Genomic DNA, 16,549 nt, shown 5'->3' with positions numbered 1-16,549 from the left:
CACTAGTATTGAGCGCTCGGCGGGGCCGACAATCTCGAGTCCATGCGTTTCCCGACGGGTCTGTCAGAGCTTCACCGGGAGCAATGCGGGAGGTGAAAGCGATGGACCAGAGCTAGAAACAGCGTAGGAAAAATCTGTGAAAATGATCGTCTTCAGAACTACACCAACCACAATGCCATTCAACTGTTTAATAAAAACGTCACATATACATCCGGAGCATTGTGCTTGATTTCCCCGCCTTTTGGGTCCTCCTCGTAGTCAGTCAACACACAGGACGTCGGGTGAACAAATCTTTTGTGTTTGTGTTTTCACTTTGTCCCTTTTTTACACGTTTTAGAGCCATTTGAGATGATAATGTGAGAGCTGACCGTTGCGTCGATTAAACTCTAGCTGGCCATGTTGCTTCCGTCCGACGTAGCGAGGCTTGTTTTGGGTAAGTATTGTATAATACCAGAACCCCAGTCCAGCTCTCTGGCTAATGTCAACCTTTACTTTACTGCCAGCTGGGCGGCAGGCTACAGTTAGCATTCGTTAGCAAAGTCATTTTGGGTTAACTTAAGCCTTGAGTCTGAGAATATACACTCGGAGTTAGAACTGGATACATTATTAACACCTGTCTTTCACTGTCTAATCATGTATGCACACAGGGTATCTACAAGAAGAAGGATTATCCTCCACCAGTGCAGCCTTCATTCACGAGAGCCACAGTTTAAAAGAGTATGCTGAACACAGCACAGATGATGGATTTATTCCTGCTTGTGTTTTTGTAAGTGGGACTTTTGTTGCTCCTAAATAAATCACACCCTTCACACATGGCATACCATAGATGTCATCATAGCTGTCAACTTGTCATCATGCACCACTATGATAATGTACAGTACCTACCTAGTACTTACCCACACTGACCAACAACAACAATCAAGAATCCTGCTTTTCTTAAGTGGTTTAAATACTAGTCTAATGCTGCATTCACACTACAGATATATAGTTGCACGTTTTTCAATGTAATCTCAATGGAAACCAGCTTTAAGATGCAGGAGATGCTCAGAACAAAGCTTTGAAAGCTTTAAAGCTGGTTTCCATTGAGATTACATTGAATTACCAAGCTAAACGTTCAACTATATATCTGTAGTGTGCACGAGGCATTATGCATGCATTATGGGACTGATAATTGTATCTATTGATTATTAATGCACACTGGGGAATGCATTATGGGACTGATAATTGTATCTATTGATTCTTAATGCACACTGGGGAATGCATTATGGGACTGATAATTGTATCTATTGATTATTAATGCACACTCATTTCAGTCTCTGTTTGGCAAAAACTTGACCACCATCTTGAATGAGTATGTCGCTGCCATAACAAAGGGTGAGTGTTTTTTTTCTTCTTCCCTTCTTATTTAGTGTTCAGTACAGTTTATAACTCAGGATTGTGTGGCTATAATGTTTGTGTTTGGGTGTACTGTACTGTATATAAGGGTTCTCAGTCGTCTTGTTTGACCTCTCAACAGAGAACAGTCATGAAGTACCGCCCATGTTGACTTCCCTTTGGAAAAAGCTTGATTTTACACTCAACCAAATTAAGTAAGGTTTTCTTCATGTTTTCACACAAGGCAGTATACTAATGATATGTTTGGCTGAAGTTTGGGTGTAAGATGTTAAATCTGCCCATCAGATCTTTTTAGACAGCTGTAAAAACAATTCTCAATTCGATTTGTTGCAAAACTAATTGTAACAATGTCCTACCCTAGATCATTGCAGAACTCACCAGCTTTATTGATATCTCAAAGGGGTAAGTTTTGTGTTTGAGTGAGATGTTTAGGTGTTTAATTTCACTGTAAATGTGTTGATTTTTGATAATGTTTATTATGTTGAGAGAGACACACACACACACACACACACACACACACACACACACACACACACACACACACACAGAGGAGTGATTTCATCAGCATGCCACAGCTTTAGGCAAAGTAATAATTAACTTGTACATAACGGGAGATAACTTAGAGATGTCAAACCTTTTATTTCTTTTAACCGTGTATAAGCCCTGTTTACTTTGTTTCTCGAGATGTAAATGTACAAGCTCACAATGTGTCACATTGTGAGGCATTGTAAGATTGTATGAGTTATTTTCACTAGAATGACATCCCCAAAATAGGCATGCCAGACTGAAAGTAGTTAATAATCAAGGCAATTGACGCATGAATTGTTCAACTTTTTTATCCCACTCAACATGTCTAACTATAAATGACCTTATCTAATGAGCATCTTCCCTTTTGCAGCGCGTTCACGTATTGGAGCAGCAAACATGAGAATACAGCAAGCCTTGACTATGTCCCCCGGCAGCGGCAGCGTTGCATACGCCACAAATAGTGAGATTCAGGGCTCAATTACTAGAAGACACTTCCACACTTCCCACAGTATGCTAGGCCATTCTACTCCTGTCAACTACTCGACACATGAGACCAGAGCCTCCTCGGTCAGCAGTACACCCTTTCAAATTGAAGAAGACAGCAGATTGGTCACCATGTTGGGCAGTAAGTACTTTGAACATTCATATTTTTGCAGTAATATAAGGCAGTGCTGCATGGTTTGTGGGAATTCTTTTTTGGCATCACACACAGCTTCTCCCTGATTTCATCCTTTTTGTAGTTCAGGCAGCAACACTAAAGAAAAAAATGTTGGATACTTCACACAGATATACCAGTAAGACTCCCTAATCGGGAGATAAGTGACCGTCACGTCGTATACAAAAAACTTTAGAAGGCAGTCGTAGCCAATCAGGAGGAAATATGGGAAATGGGACAGATCCATGTTGATGACATGCCACAGAGATACTGTGTACCGCTTTGAGTGATTTTAGGCCAAAATCTGTAGGAGCAGTGTCGAAAAAAATTGTTTTGCAAAAATCGGCCTGATGGTGGCACTAGAAGAGGGCCATGTGAGAAATGAGGGGTGGAGGTTGTGGTTTGCCAGCCAAGGAGTGTGTGTGCAAAGTTTGGCATGGATAGGGGGCAACGGTGCCGGAGATAAGAGTAAAGCCCTTTGCACACAGGCGCGTTTAACCGCACGGATAAAACGGACAATATCATTTTTTGAAAAGAAAACAATGATTCTCTACGACCTCATGCACACCGGCTCCGAATTAGCCGTGCGACGAGTGGCTGCCGCCGTGCATTTTTTTCTCGATCGAACCCAGTCCGATTCGTGAGTCTTGTCGCATGCGGTAAAAAACTCATCACTCCTTTTATGACTCCTTTTTGGATCCGCAGCGCCGATTCCGCACAGCCTTGCACACCAAATCCAATGCGTTTTATTCATGCCGCAAACGAAAAAAAACGCAACTGTCCTGTGTGCAAAGGGCTTAAGGCAATAGTGTGACGTGACGTGACGTGACGTGACTTGGCGTGACAGACAGCCGGTGGAGCTTTTCATAGTAACTTGCGACGCAATAAATACAATTGAAAAATACTTTTTTCTTAATTTCTTTAACGCTACTGTAACTATTAAGTAATTGTGACCGTCAGGTCGCAAGTTACTATGAAAAGCTTCACCGGTTGTCCGTCTGTATGTCAGTCCGTCACGTCATGTCACACTTTTGGCCCTACTCTTATCTCCGGCACCGTTGCCCCTATCCATGCCCTATTGCACGCACGCACACACACACACACACACACACACACACACACACACACACACACACACCTTGGCTGGCAAACCACAACCTCCAGCCCTTGATTGATTGATTGAAGACTTTATTAGAAGTTTGCATAGGAAAAGGTACAGTTTCATGATGGTACAGTTCACTGGTACAAGGTCTACTAAAAGGAGATCCTAGAAAAGACTAAGCTTATTTCCATAGGAAACCATTGAAGTATCTCATATAACATTGAAAGTCAGACGGGTAGAACACAGTACTATGCAGAAGATTTATAGTCAGGAAAAAATAAAAAGAAGGATAAAAACATACAGCAGGCAAATACAAAGAAGGGGCAGGGGAGGGTAGGGCTGGGTGGGTTATGTTTGTTTTTACCAGTTGCAAACGGCTGCTGCCTGTAAGTGGTTTTTCAGGGCGATTTTAAAGGAAGCTAGTGATCCACACTCCTTTAAGACCTTCGGTAAGGCATTCCAATTTTTTGTGGTATAGCAGATTTCTCACATGGCCCTCTTCTAGTGCCACCATGAGGCTGATGTTTGCAAAACAGATTTTTGGACAAAAATCACGCAAATCGGTACAGAGTATCTCTAAAGTCATGTCATCAACATGGATCTGTCCCATTTCCCATATTCCCTCCTGATTGGCTACGATTGCCTTCTAAAGCTTGATTTAGGGAGTCTTGCTGGTATAATTGTCTGTCAGTGGTGGTTCTTATATTTGTGATGGTACTTAAAGAAGAATTTTGGACCAGAAGGCTTTCTTCTTTTAAATGTACTTATTTGCTCCCCAAATGATGATCCAGCTGTTAATTACCATTTTGGTTAGATCTGTCCTACCCGACCAGGGCTTCAGACAGGAGTGTGTTGTTAAATTGTTAATCTGCTTATTTATCTCGCTCGTCCATTTTACCAAAATGTAATATCTTTCATCTTTTGAAAAAGTGACAGCTGAACCATCATTTGGGGGAGCAAATAAGTACTTTTAAAGGTAAAAAAGCCTTCTGGGCTGAAATTTTCCTTTAATTGTTAAAATTGGTAAACATTTTTTATTAAAGGTGATTCTCCAGTGCACAATCTTGTCCCTGACCCCCGAATAACACCAGCCCATATGTCTCCAGGACGACGTAAATGGTGAGATATTTAGTTGTCTTAAGTTATTTTTGTGTATTAGAAAGTACTAGTGAGATGAACATATACTAGCTAATGTACATTTAGCCATTTCTAATTATGCGATTAATTTATTATTAATTATTCACTTGATTAGGGACTGGTTTTGTCTCCGAATAAACAGTCATGTTCATGCACTATTAGAAAAATAAGAGGTTGTATACTGTACCAGAAGAAGGCTAATTGTTTGATCCTGGTGGCCATAGCTGAATGCATAGAAAGGCCATCTGGAAGAACAGAAGGTCCCTGTTTTGCCCCTAACTGCAGATGTATACCTGTTGTAACCTGCTGTGCATTTTTGTACTTTTTAGACCAGGAGTTCTTCTGCAGTTTTCTACCTTTTAATGCCAGGAAGATGTGAAAAAAAGATGTATATCATTTTTTTCAGCATCTGTAGCAAGTACACATAAAGAAAATAACGTTTAAAGTTATGCTATTACTGCCGGAATCAGCCTACGTTTACTTTCATTACATTAAAAACTATTACAAATCAATAACCAACTTAAATAAAAACAAACCAGTAAATTAACCAATTGGGCAGATCAGCGGTGCATCGTAGCTGTCAGGGCCCAAACCTCTACATCTAATCTAATAGTCTAATATCTGTTCTACTGTGCTCAGGGATTCCCCTAGGAGGAGAGGTGGTGGTCTGGGTGGGTCCAGTGGTACTATGAGATCCAGCTTGACTGTCAGTAGCCTGGCTGCAGAGCCCCAGCCTGAGCAAGATGTCAATGTAAGTACTACAGTAACTTCCCTGTAAGTACTAACTTGCTTCTTCAACTGGTTATCTCCAACAGGGCACATGTTATGATTTCAGCTCAGCCAAGTGTTTGTCTATCCCCAGCAAATATTGTCACAATTGTGTCGTTGTTTTTGTTAGTAGAGGAAACTAGCATAACTAGTGCCTTATAAGCCATATGGTGCATGAAACCCTGGTCAGACATTTTGTGCTTTACCAGCATATTTTGTCTCCACACAGCAATTGGTGATACAAAATGCACGAGAGAAGATACTGGGTGACAGGTCATTACAAGAGAAGTTGGCTGAAAACATCAACAAAATCCTTGCAAGGTAACAAATATAAGATAATGTTTTATTTTATTATCATTGTTTCATTTCCTGGTCCCTGTACCACTCTTAGCGTCACTTGTGCGACAAGACAGGTGACTGCTTTGTCAAATGTGACTTGAACAAAAGTTGTGTTGTGAAACATGTTTTTCCTCTGTCTTTTTCTGTGTGACAGTGAGCCAACCCCTCAGACATCAAGGGCATCCTGTAGCACGATGGAGACAGACCAGTCTATAGAGGAAATCCTGGGACTGCAGGTACCTTTTACACCCCAGGCTACACTACTATACTATAGCAGACTTACTTAGTATAGTGTTCAATTCCTAACAAAATGACAGTAGACAAAGCCAAAAGCAACTATGTTCATAATCATTGTAACCCAGGGGTCTATACTAGACCGCCTACTTTAATTCTTTTTAAACTCTAGACCAGGGGTTCTCAAACTTTTTTCTAGCACGACCCCATATTATGAGGGATTTTCTTTTTTTGCGATCGAAAACTCTGCCAGGGTGCAGAATACAGATGGATCTAAATGGAGCACTTATTTGTACTATTCTATGTCAGCAATTTGGCCAGCCATCGTCAAAGAAAAGGTCCTTTTTCACTTAAATGGAGCTCAGTTAGTCTGTTCTTGAGAGACTACTATGTCAGTGGTTCTCAAACTTTTTCATTTGAAGGACCCCCAAAATGATATTTATTTGGCCACGGACCCCCATCTCAAAATATTTAGTTCCAGGGACCCCCCAGAAGCAAAATGTGAGATACAAACATTCGCTTTGAAAATACATATATTCAAAGATTTGCACACATTTTCACGACTTTTTCAAAAATAGCAGATCTACAAGCTTGCGGCACGGCACTCGGTGCCCCGCTGTGAGCTTGTAGATCTGCTATTTTTCACTGGTTAAAGCATTCAATAATTCTAGGCTAAATATGAATGTCTGTATAGTTGGACCACCTTCCATTGTGACATGTCTCCCCAGGGAGAAATCCATATGAGCGATGTTGCCATCCATGACATATTGGAACAAACAGAAAGTGACCCCGCATTCCAGGCTCTATTTGACCTTTTTGATTACAGTAAGCATTCAACCACAATTCTCTTTCAACAAAATAAATTGTGCAGTTGCTCAGGTTTTCAAAATATCTATGTCTTTGCTTGATTCCTATCTATTTGCAGATAAAACCAGAATCACTGAGGAACCAGAAGAGGATGTTATGAGCAGTAGCCCTGAGGAGAATACTGCTGAGCCTTCATCTACTAGCAGGACTCCTCAGGATAAAGAACAAGGTATTTCTTTCCTGATTTATGTAAATTGGTTCATACAGTATACAGAGCATAGTTTTCTGGATGGCCATCATCACATGATTTCTTCAAAGTTGTACCAACTTAAGATCATGTGTGGGAATGCGTGCAGTTAGACCCAATTACATTTCAGTATTGTAATATTTGGTGTGTTTTGTACTCGACATTAAATTTGATTAATTAAATGAGAATATAGGACGACATCATACTTAATCATTGCCGTAACACATGTAACTCGTTGTTTTCCAGTTGCGTCTCACAGAGACATTACAAGTGCTCAAGATACAACATGCACTCCTGTGAGGACAAAGTATGGACAAGAGCCTAAGAACAGAAAAAACAGAAAGCCTGCTGCCCTCAGTTTGTTGAAGAAGACAATACTTAAGCCGAGTGGCACAAGATCCAGAATAGAACACAACAGTGCCAGGCTGTTGATCGCACAGCCAGGAACCTCCTCATCTGGTGCTGCAGTGAACGATACCAGAGAAGACGGGGACAAGGACTCTCTCTTCAGAGGTGATGGCGTTGTAGCATCCATGGATGTTCAGGAAACTCTGGATCCTCCCCCACCACCTCCTATCCCTCCTACTTGTCTCCCACCTCCTCCCACTACTCTCCCTTCTCCCCCTCCTCCTCTTCCCCCTACTTGTCCCCCTCCTCTTCCTTCAACTTGTCTCCCTTCTCTTACTCCTCTACCTTCTCCCGTTCCCTCTTCTCTCCTGTCTCTTCATCCCACTCCTCTCCCTTCTCCTAGCAAAACAGCCTCTCAGGAGGTGTTGGAAAAAACTAAAATGGACCGTAGCAGCACCTCCACTGGCCTCAGCGCATCACCTGCTAAATCTGCTGCAAGTGAGAATATATCACCGTCAAATGAGATCCAAATGCAGCAGGATAAACAAGCACAGAGGGCAGGAGCAGGTCGTAATGCACAATTATCAACAAGCCTTGTTCCTACTTTAAGCCCTCAGTTTGCTCCTGCTGTTGTCTCACCTGTGGTAGATAAAACGATCAAAACCCCTGCGGAGACTGTTCATCTACCTCATGCAGCTGTAGCTGTGCCCAGTGGGGGCAGCTCTCTGAATAGAACAGCAGCCGCTTCCCCTAAATCGGTCTCATCCACACCCATCTCTCTCTCCACGCCAGTCACAGCTATGCTAGGTCCATCAACAGTCCTATCCAGCACACCCAGCCAGGGTCCTGTTGATCCTGGGAATATAGTGTCCTTGAAGATCATCATCAGCGACGAGCAGGAGGAGGCTTCTTGCTCAGCTGACCGTGTGTTGACTCAGGCCATTTCCAGCATCTCGGATGACAAGATCCCAACAATATTCCTCACCTCTGCTTCCAGTTCACCTGCCAAGGTTCCACCCAGTACAACCTCAACAGCCAGCCAGGACGAGACCATTCTGGCAGTCAGCAGCCTGCAAAGTTCTGAGGTTCTCCAGCCTGCAGTGACAGATGCTAACTATCTTAGCAGGAAAGCTGGGTTGATTACAGGTTCTCCATTAACTGGGACATCTCGGACCCAGCCCAGCTACATAATTCAGTTACCCATAGATACGGTTAACCCCCTCCCAGGACCCACAGCCAGCTACATCCTGGTGACTGACCCTACTGCTACAGACCCCCACACCAGAAATGTGTTAGTACCAACTGGGATCTCACAGGGGCTGGCCACACCTCCCAGAGGCCAGAGCCACCCTACTGGTAAGATATTTATTCAGATCCCAGTCTCACGCCATATTCAAGTATCCTTGAGCACACTGAACCAAATCAACTATGAAGTTGTTTTTGGCAATACATTATTGCATTTTATTGAATCTTGAATTATGCCAGACAGTAAAAGTATTTTACTTTGCACCCACTATAATTCATCCTATTCTTCATCCTATTTGTCTTCATTCCTTGAGCAAGATGCTGAATCCCTGCGAGCACTGTTTTGTCGCTGATATTTGACTGAATTTTATGTGAATAGGTGAACGTGAAGAAAGGAAGACTTATTTCCTTTCCTTGAATCACTGGCACTTTTTCAATAGAATATTCTGCGTTATCATTTATGCTCTTTCAGGATCAGCGCTTGTCTTCCAGTCACCTATTGGGTCGATGATGCTGCCTGTGTCTGTTATGGGTCAGAATTCTCCAAGCCCAGGGAAGTTCCAAATGGTTTCCAATCAGGTAAGCAAATATTAGTTTTTACATAGAAATTAATTAATGTATCAATTAATACTGTACAACATCATTAAAACGTAGCAATGTCATACATATAACACAAGCTCTGTATTTTCAGCTTGTTACTGTGTCCAGCCCTGTACCAATAAAGCAGCCAAACACTGTCAAAAATAAATCCCCCACAGTGACCCAGAAACAGTCGGCAGTCTCAAGTAAGATTTATTTATAAGTCACTGCATTACATTTGTGTCATCCTGCATTGGTCACTGATTATCTTGTTCTCCTAAATTGCAGGCAAAACAGGAACTGCTGAAGAAGATTTGGCCAGCAAGGTTGTCAAGGTGGTCAAGGTGATCTCGACTGAGAAGACAGGCCAGCAGAAGGTAGCTGCAGGCATGAGCCCCGGTCATCGTAGGATCCTCTGCTTTGACACTGCCGGAGACTCCACACCACCACATAGTACCAAATCTCTACCCACCACATCTCCAACAACAAATACTCCTGTGTCACCTCCCCTTCAGTTCACTGAGAAAGCTAATACTCCACCGGTTCGTCGAGGAAGGCCTGCTATTTTGGGTGGCAACAAGCCCAAAAGGACAATCGAGGCTCTCGAATGTACAGACCATACTCAGGTTGGGCAGGGGTCAGAGGTGGCAAAAAAGACACAGGAATCCCTGCCTCAGCAACAGAATGACTCTGTGAGAAAGTCACCACGCAAAGCGGGTCATAAGGTCATTGATCAAAAATCTAAAAGGGCAAGCGTTAGTGTGGTTGACGGCTCACAGCCTGAGTCCTCAAAGAAGTCAGAGTCTGCAAAAAGATCAAAATCGTCTGAAGGCAAGCACAACAACGAGGACAACGGCAGTCAGGCAAAACCTAGGGAATCCCGTAGTTTACGGTCAGCATCATCTGACTCAAGAAGATCTAAATCTTTTGACAGCAAACACAGCGATGACAGTGGCAGTCGGGTCAAACCTAAGGAATCCCAAAGTTCACGGTCATCATCATCTGATTCAAGGCAGCGATCAGGGAACAGGAAGGAGAAGCAGGAGACCAGTGGGAAAGAGCATGCAGAGAAACCTGCAGAGAAAGGTCCAGACAAGGCCCGTGAGGGACGGCCAGAAAGGAGAGCTTCCTCTCTGGAATCTCCCAGCGTCACAGCTAACAAAGAAAATGAGGCAGAGGGGAGCAGGCCAGAGCAGCTGCAACAACAACTACCGCCACCTTCCACGACACCACAAGAGTTCAGCCCACTGCCTGTTACTCCACCGACCCCCAACAAGCACTCCAAATCCAGTAAGACTGCACCTAGGACTCCCTCTAAGACCAGCTCCCTCACAAAACAGGCATCTGAGATGCTCCAGGACATCAAGGGACTCAACCCTTCTTCTACCCCAGGCAAGGGGTCAGGCACAGGCTGTCCAGACTTTCCCCTGCCCCGTACCCCTGGGGCTGATCGTGTTCAGGAGGACTCGGTTGATCAACCACGGACTCCTGCCAGACAAAAGCATGGCAGAGATGTGGAGGGAACTCCCAGGCATCTCCTGCCACCTACAACCCCAGAGCTGCCTACCTGCAGCCCAGCAGCCAGTGAGGCTGGCAGTGAAAATAGCATCAACATGGCTGCTCACACTCTCATGATATTGTCACGTGCCACCATTTCCAGGACAGGCACACCATTGAAGAACAGCCTGCGCCAAGATGGTTCAGGAGAGATGTCTCCTACATCATCTAAGACGGCCAAGAAGCGCAAGCAGCCCTCTTCTGCTCCTGCCAGCCCCCAAGCCAAAAAGGTGTCAAAGCGTTCATCCACTGACAAAAAGAAGGAAAAGGTGAGTCTTATGTTGAAATCCAAACTATTTTGTGTACACTTTGATCAGCCAAATCTTTTTAGGTATTTTTTTATATCAGTGAGAGTAGTGCATTGAATGCAGCCCTGTTTATACTTATAAACCTGAGACTATAAGGAATCTACTGAAACGCTTTCAACCACTTGTTCTTGTTCTGTCTCTCAGTACCTGACAGAGATGTGGCCGATTTATTTAACTTTGACCTTGCAATTATTGTGCCTTTGACTGTTGATGTCATCTGTTAATTATCTTTAGGACAGTTCTTCCCACCAGGTAGGAAGGACCCTCCGTTCTCAGTTTTGACTTAAACCATGCCCCCAACCACTGAAATCAAAATGCTAAAATCGCTAAAACGATAGAAAGCAGTAAATGAAAACATTTTAACCCAAATCTTTTATTTTCTCTAATTACAATCTAAACTATGAACCCTTGTTGTACAAAAACAAAGTTGTCCTTTAAGCCAATATCTGGGAATGGCCATACAATAGAATCCCCTGCCACTTACCCCTGGTGCTGATCATGTTCAGGAGGACTTGGTTGATCAACCCCGGACTCTTGCCTGACAAAAGCATGGCAGAGATGTGGAGGGAACTCCAAGGTATCTCCTGCCACCTACAGTACAACCCCAGAGCTGCCTACCAGCAGCCAGTGAGGCTGAATCCATTTTATGCCATCAATATATAAGCCCATATCTGGGAATGCTCATATATGGACATATTGTGTCAGTTTAACTGGAATTTGCGACCGTCCTGTGCAAATTCCGTCCTTAGCGAGGTCGCTTTTCGCCCTTAGGCGTCTTACTGGTATTACACTAGCATGGTGTTAGATGGATGCTATGTTCATTGTTTACCTGGTATCCTAGTTTATTTGAGGCACTTTGACTACACTGTTCTCTCTGCAATACTTATGTGACTTGACTAGAGTTCATGCTTACTCTGCTTATTTCGATCTCGCCACTCTGGATAAGAGAGTCTGCTAAATGCCACAAAATGATACATTATAATAATTGTAATGCATTTTACTTTCATAGAAGCAGAAGAAAGTGTTGGACTGCTTCCCAGATGACTTGGATGTGGATAAGTTCCTCTCCTCTCTTCACTATGACGAGTGAATATGATCACTAATCACATCATGAGAGGGTTCCCGGATGCTTACATTGCTGTCCAGGAATAGAGCAAGCCATCTGCTCATGCCAGTGCCTGTGAATCTTCTTGGATACTTTGCCTGAGACCTTATATGACCCCATATGACAGATTCTGGCGGAATCGTGGACCTCTGTAACCGTTTATTTCCCTAATAAGTAATTTATATGCTGATCTAAATGGCTGCACACAGTCGAGAGCTTTTTTATTACTGCTTGTAAAGGATAACATTGACTTGTGCAATTAATAAAAAAGCAAACGTCTGTGATGGTACATTGCAGAAAAGTGAAAAATAGTATCCACTCATGTACTCATCTTGGTTCTGGAAAGTATTTCATTCAAAAATGAAATGTTAATATGTTTATATATGTGAATGTGTGTGTATATAAAAAAAGAATACGTTTTTAAATGTTTGAAAAGCATCTTCAGTTTGAAAGCGGTGACAACAAACTGTTTCAAACCTGTCCTCAGGCTTAAATTGGACATTCTCTAGAAACATGTTTTAATAAACTGATTAATTGAAACATTGTGTCAAATCTATCTTTAAAATATAGTCACCAACACTGCAGTCGGTGAAAACCACCTTTGTTTTATTAATTAGAATAGTCTGATGATTGAATAATATATAATAAGTCTAAATAAGACAATGAATGAGTCCATTTAATATGAACAAGAAAACATAAGAGAAATAATTGCCATTTGGGGAGAAAACGTACATGCACATCAAACAATGTTTAATAGTTGTTTTTGATGAGCTCAATATATCACCTCAACATTTTATCAGTCACAATCTGATTAGGTCAGCTAAGGCTGGCCTTAAAGGAGTGGTTCACCCCCAAAATGACTTTTTTTCTATTGATTACTCATGCCATGGAGAGTAGAGTTCAATAATATTTTTTGTTTTTTGTCACATTCCTAAGACGAAAATTTGATTTGCGTAAATTTACCCCCATTGATTCCGGATGGGGACTGTTTCGAAACGGGTCACCATCCGGAACGAATGGGGGTACATTTATTGTTATCACATTTTTGTCTTAGGAATGTGACAAAAAACTAAAAATATTATTGAACTCTAGTCTCCATGGTGTGACTAATCAATTCAGTCATTTTGGGGGTGAACTACTCCTTTAAGAGTGCTGCAAGAGGTTCACCCGATACTGCAAAGACTGAACGGAATACAACCATAATTTGTCATTTTAAATTGTAACACCCGTGAAGGAAGTAAGAAGCGACCTAATTTCTTGCATCAAATGCTGTGGCCCGTGAATACAACCTAATTTCATTATTTTTAAGAAATTATAAATTATTATAAAAATCGCACATTTCGCATTTATGGTATCAAACACGACGTCAGTTATTATACCTCCAAACATGGAATTCCGTGGTCATACGGACACTCATACAATACAGACCTACACACACAGCTAGATGTCAAAATATCCTTTGGCAGCGGTGGGATTTGAACCCACGCCTCCGAAGAGACTGGAGCCTTAATCCAGCGCCTTAGACCGCTCGGCCACGCTACCTTGTAAGTGCATATGAAGAGCATTCGTATTATTTTTGTGACATCCGTCATGTGATTTCTGTGACAGGGGTTCAAAGGTTTTCAAAGTTTCTGACGAAACTAAATAAATGATCTAATATTATGAGGTAAATTTGGCCACCTCCAATTGGACCACAATAATGTACTTCTGGGTTTACGTTGTTATATCAATTTCACAATAAAAGTTTGAATTGAAGACCAACTGAACTTAGGTATCGTTTCATTTGCCCATTTGAACACGGATGAAAACTATAAACCTAAGTTATTCATTTACATTATGTAACAAATTGTGATGCTTATCAATAGCACCAAAAAAAATCAGATATCGTAATAAAATGTTCAAAGATTGCTGACTGATGCAATGCACTGTGAGCTTTGTTGCTTGTTTTTGGAGGAGGAAAAAAACATTAAAGATAAATTGGTCAATTAAAATGCTTAAATAAACTATTACATTATTTTGCCTTAATCGCCTATGAAGTGGCCAAAATAAGGGCATCTAAAGTGATTAAAGTGGTTAATAAACACATGGCTGAAAATCACGAGGACATTTTATCTTGTTAAGACTGACTGGTGACAGTGACAGTGTGTTTCCGGGTGAGCAGGACAGGATAAGGTATGACTGTCCATTTCATTATAACAAAACCTTGGAATTTACCCTGTTTATGGTTTGTCTAAGTCATTTTCATGTCATACCGGTTAAAGAGGAGGATTTTGTACATCTTTTTTTCTAAATGGAGCCTCCTAAAATGTCAGCCTTGTTTTGTTGTTAGCCACTATCAACCTGCTTGACTTACCATTTAGCATCGTAGCTAAGCTAACACCCGGAACAGCCGGTTAGCATTAGGGAAGCTGGAATATACTTTTACTGTACACGCGTGTCGTCTCATTTACCACATTACTGGTCTTAAAAACACCACATTAAACTGTCTATGCCTCGTCTGTAATGTCGTGTAATCATTTTGCCCATGAAGCCATGATTCATGCTCAGTGGTAACTAAGTACAATTAAGTACTGTACTTGAGTACATTTCTGAGGTATTTTACTTTACTTGAGCATTTCCAATTGTACATTTACTTCTACTCCACTACATCTCAGAGGCAAATATTGTGCATTCACCCCACTAAAATTGTATGAAAACTTTAGTTTCTAGTAGTAGTTACTGTGGATTTGTATTTCTATTACTAAACATACATTACCCACTTAAGCCCTATAGATACATTTTGGCCATTTGAAAGATGCGACTTATTGTGAGCTTGTAGATCAGCTATTTTCAAAAGCTTTCTTTATACATTTGAAAACTTGTGAAATTGGACGTTCTTCTGCATAATGATGAATACTTTATACTTTTGGTAGGCTACTTTTTAGTACATTTTGAAACGAATACCTTTGTACTTTTACTTTACTTTTGTGTTCTGGACTTTTAACAGAGTATTTCTACATGTGAGTACTTTTTCCACCATTGGGAAATTGGGGAAAGATTTCTCAATTTCTGGCAGGACTTCACCCCCAGTTTCTGGATAACAGTGTGTGTGTGTGTGTGTGTGTGTGTGTGTGTTTAAAGTACGGTGTAGGGAGGGGCGGGGTCATAGAATGGGGGAGAGAGGGCAGTCGTTTGGTTTACCCCATACCCCACATAAATATGATCTCATCCTGTCCTTAGATTACCTGACCCACTAGCTGGTTGACATGGCAGCAAATGGAGCAAGTTGTGAACAACGGGCGGGAGCTAAAGACCGACAGAATGGCAATGCTGCAGGTTGGTTTTTACAAACTAACGAAACATATATATTGTTTTTTGTTTAAATCAGCACAATGTAGTGCGGAAAGATCACTCACTTCTAAACAGGAGCACTTAACCCAATTTCAGCCTAATCTTCATATAATTGGTCCTCCTCACTAATGCTCATTATGGTAAATAGCATTAGTGATTATAAGATTAAAAGATGCTGATGACTCAATGTCCATCTACTCACTCACTGTGTCTCATCGGAGGGCTATGGAAAGTTCAGAAACCTGCCTAACACTGATGTCACATCATTGATGGGGTTTCCAAGCTAATGGAAACTACAGCCTTCATCTTCCTGGGACGTTAGCATGTTGAAATAGAAGCCATGTTCTAGCATTAATAACAAAAATAAGAAGTGTGAAATCTTGTTTGAAATGTCTACCATTGATGTCATACGTAAGCAAGTTTCGGAACTATCCACAGCCCTCTTCTGAGACAGAAATGGTACCAATTTATAATGAGCATTATCGAGGAACACTTATAAGAAGATGGGTTCGAAAATGAGTGACGTGGTCCTTTAAGAAAATGTTATGATTGTTGTTATCAGTAAAAGCAAGAAGCACCGATAACGGCAGTGGTACGTGCCTTTCATTAACAGAGAGGAGGCCATTAAAGTCACGGAAAAAAAACATAGTTTCTTTTCTGTTTTACCTTGAATTAACTTGCCATAAGGGTATATGATTGACATGTCTTGGACGGAAACATACCTGATGCCGTTATATGCGTCATGGATTTAACAATCTCAACTGAACCATCTGTTCAAGATTTGATATCCAGCAACAATGTAGAAGTAAGTATTGCACTAAATCAGGGTGACGACAATTCTGATTGTGTGTGTACTCCAGATGCT

At 41.7% G+C, this 16,549-nt stretch overlaps 2 protein-coding genes across 2 annotated transcripts in view; both read left to right on the top strand.

The window, feature by feature from the left end:
• The first annotated feature begins 297 nt into the window (after positions 1 to 297).
• npat (nuclear protein, ataxia-telangiectasia locus) lies at positions 298 to 12,787 on the top strand. The gene is made up of 17 exons (XM_080731447.1): positions 298 to 433; positions 648 to 766; positions 1,314 to 1,374; positions 1,517 to 1,589; positions 1,757 to 1,797; positions 2,294 to 2,548; positions 4,724 to 4,799; positions 5,457 to 5,568; positions 5,815 to 5,906; positions 6,079 to 6,160; positions 6,887 to 6,983; positions 7,084 to 7,194; positions 7,459 to 8,916; positions 9,278 to 9,384; positions 9,497 to 9,590; positions 9,673 to 11,210; positions 12,259 to 12,787. Exons 1-17 carry the CDS (start codon positions 397 to 399, stop codon positions 12,337 to 12,339), a joined length of 4,434 nt encoding a protein of 1,477 aa, XP_080587573.1. The 5' UTR covers positions 298 to 396; the 3' UTR covers positions 12,340 to 12,787.
• Positions 12,788 to 14,483: 1,696 nt separating this feature from the next.
• The window catches only part of vmp1 (vacuole membrane protein 1), a 28,084-nt gene continuing 26,018 nt past the window's right edge, over positions 14,484 to 16,549 (top strand). The window contains exons 1-3 of the mRNA XM_080731592.1: positions 14,484 to 14,526; positions 15,574 to 15,669; positions 16,545 to 16,549. The exon at positions 16,545 to 16,549 is cut by the window's right edge and continues 128 nt beyond it. Of these exons, the coding sequence (XP_080587718.1) occupies positions 15,600 to 15,669; positions 16,545 to 16,549 (75 nt within the window). The 5' untranslated portion in view covers positions 14,484 to 14,526; positions 15,574 to 15,599. The remainder of the gene's footprint in view (positions 14,527 to 15,573; positions 15,670 to 16,544) is intronic.

Source organism: Nannobrachium achirus (genome assembly GCF_963921795.1).
Source record: "Nannobrachium achirus genome assembly, chromosome: 8".
NCBI lineage: Eukaryota > Metazoa > Chordata > Actinopteri > Myctophiformes > Myctophidae > Nannobrachium > Nannobrachium achirus.
Note: the sequence above shows the minus strand (reverse complement) of the source record. Positions and strands in the feature narration are given on the sequence as shown.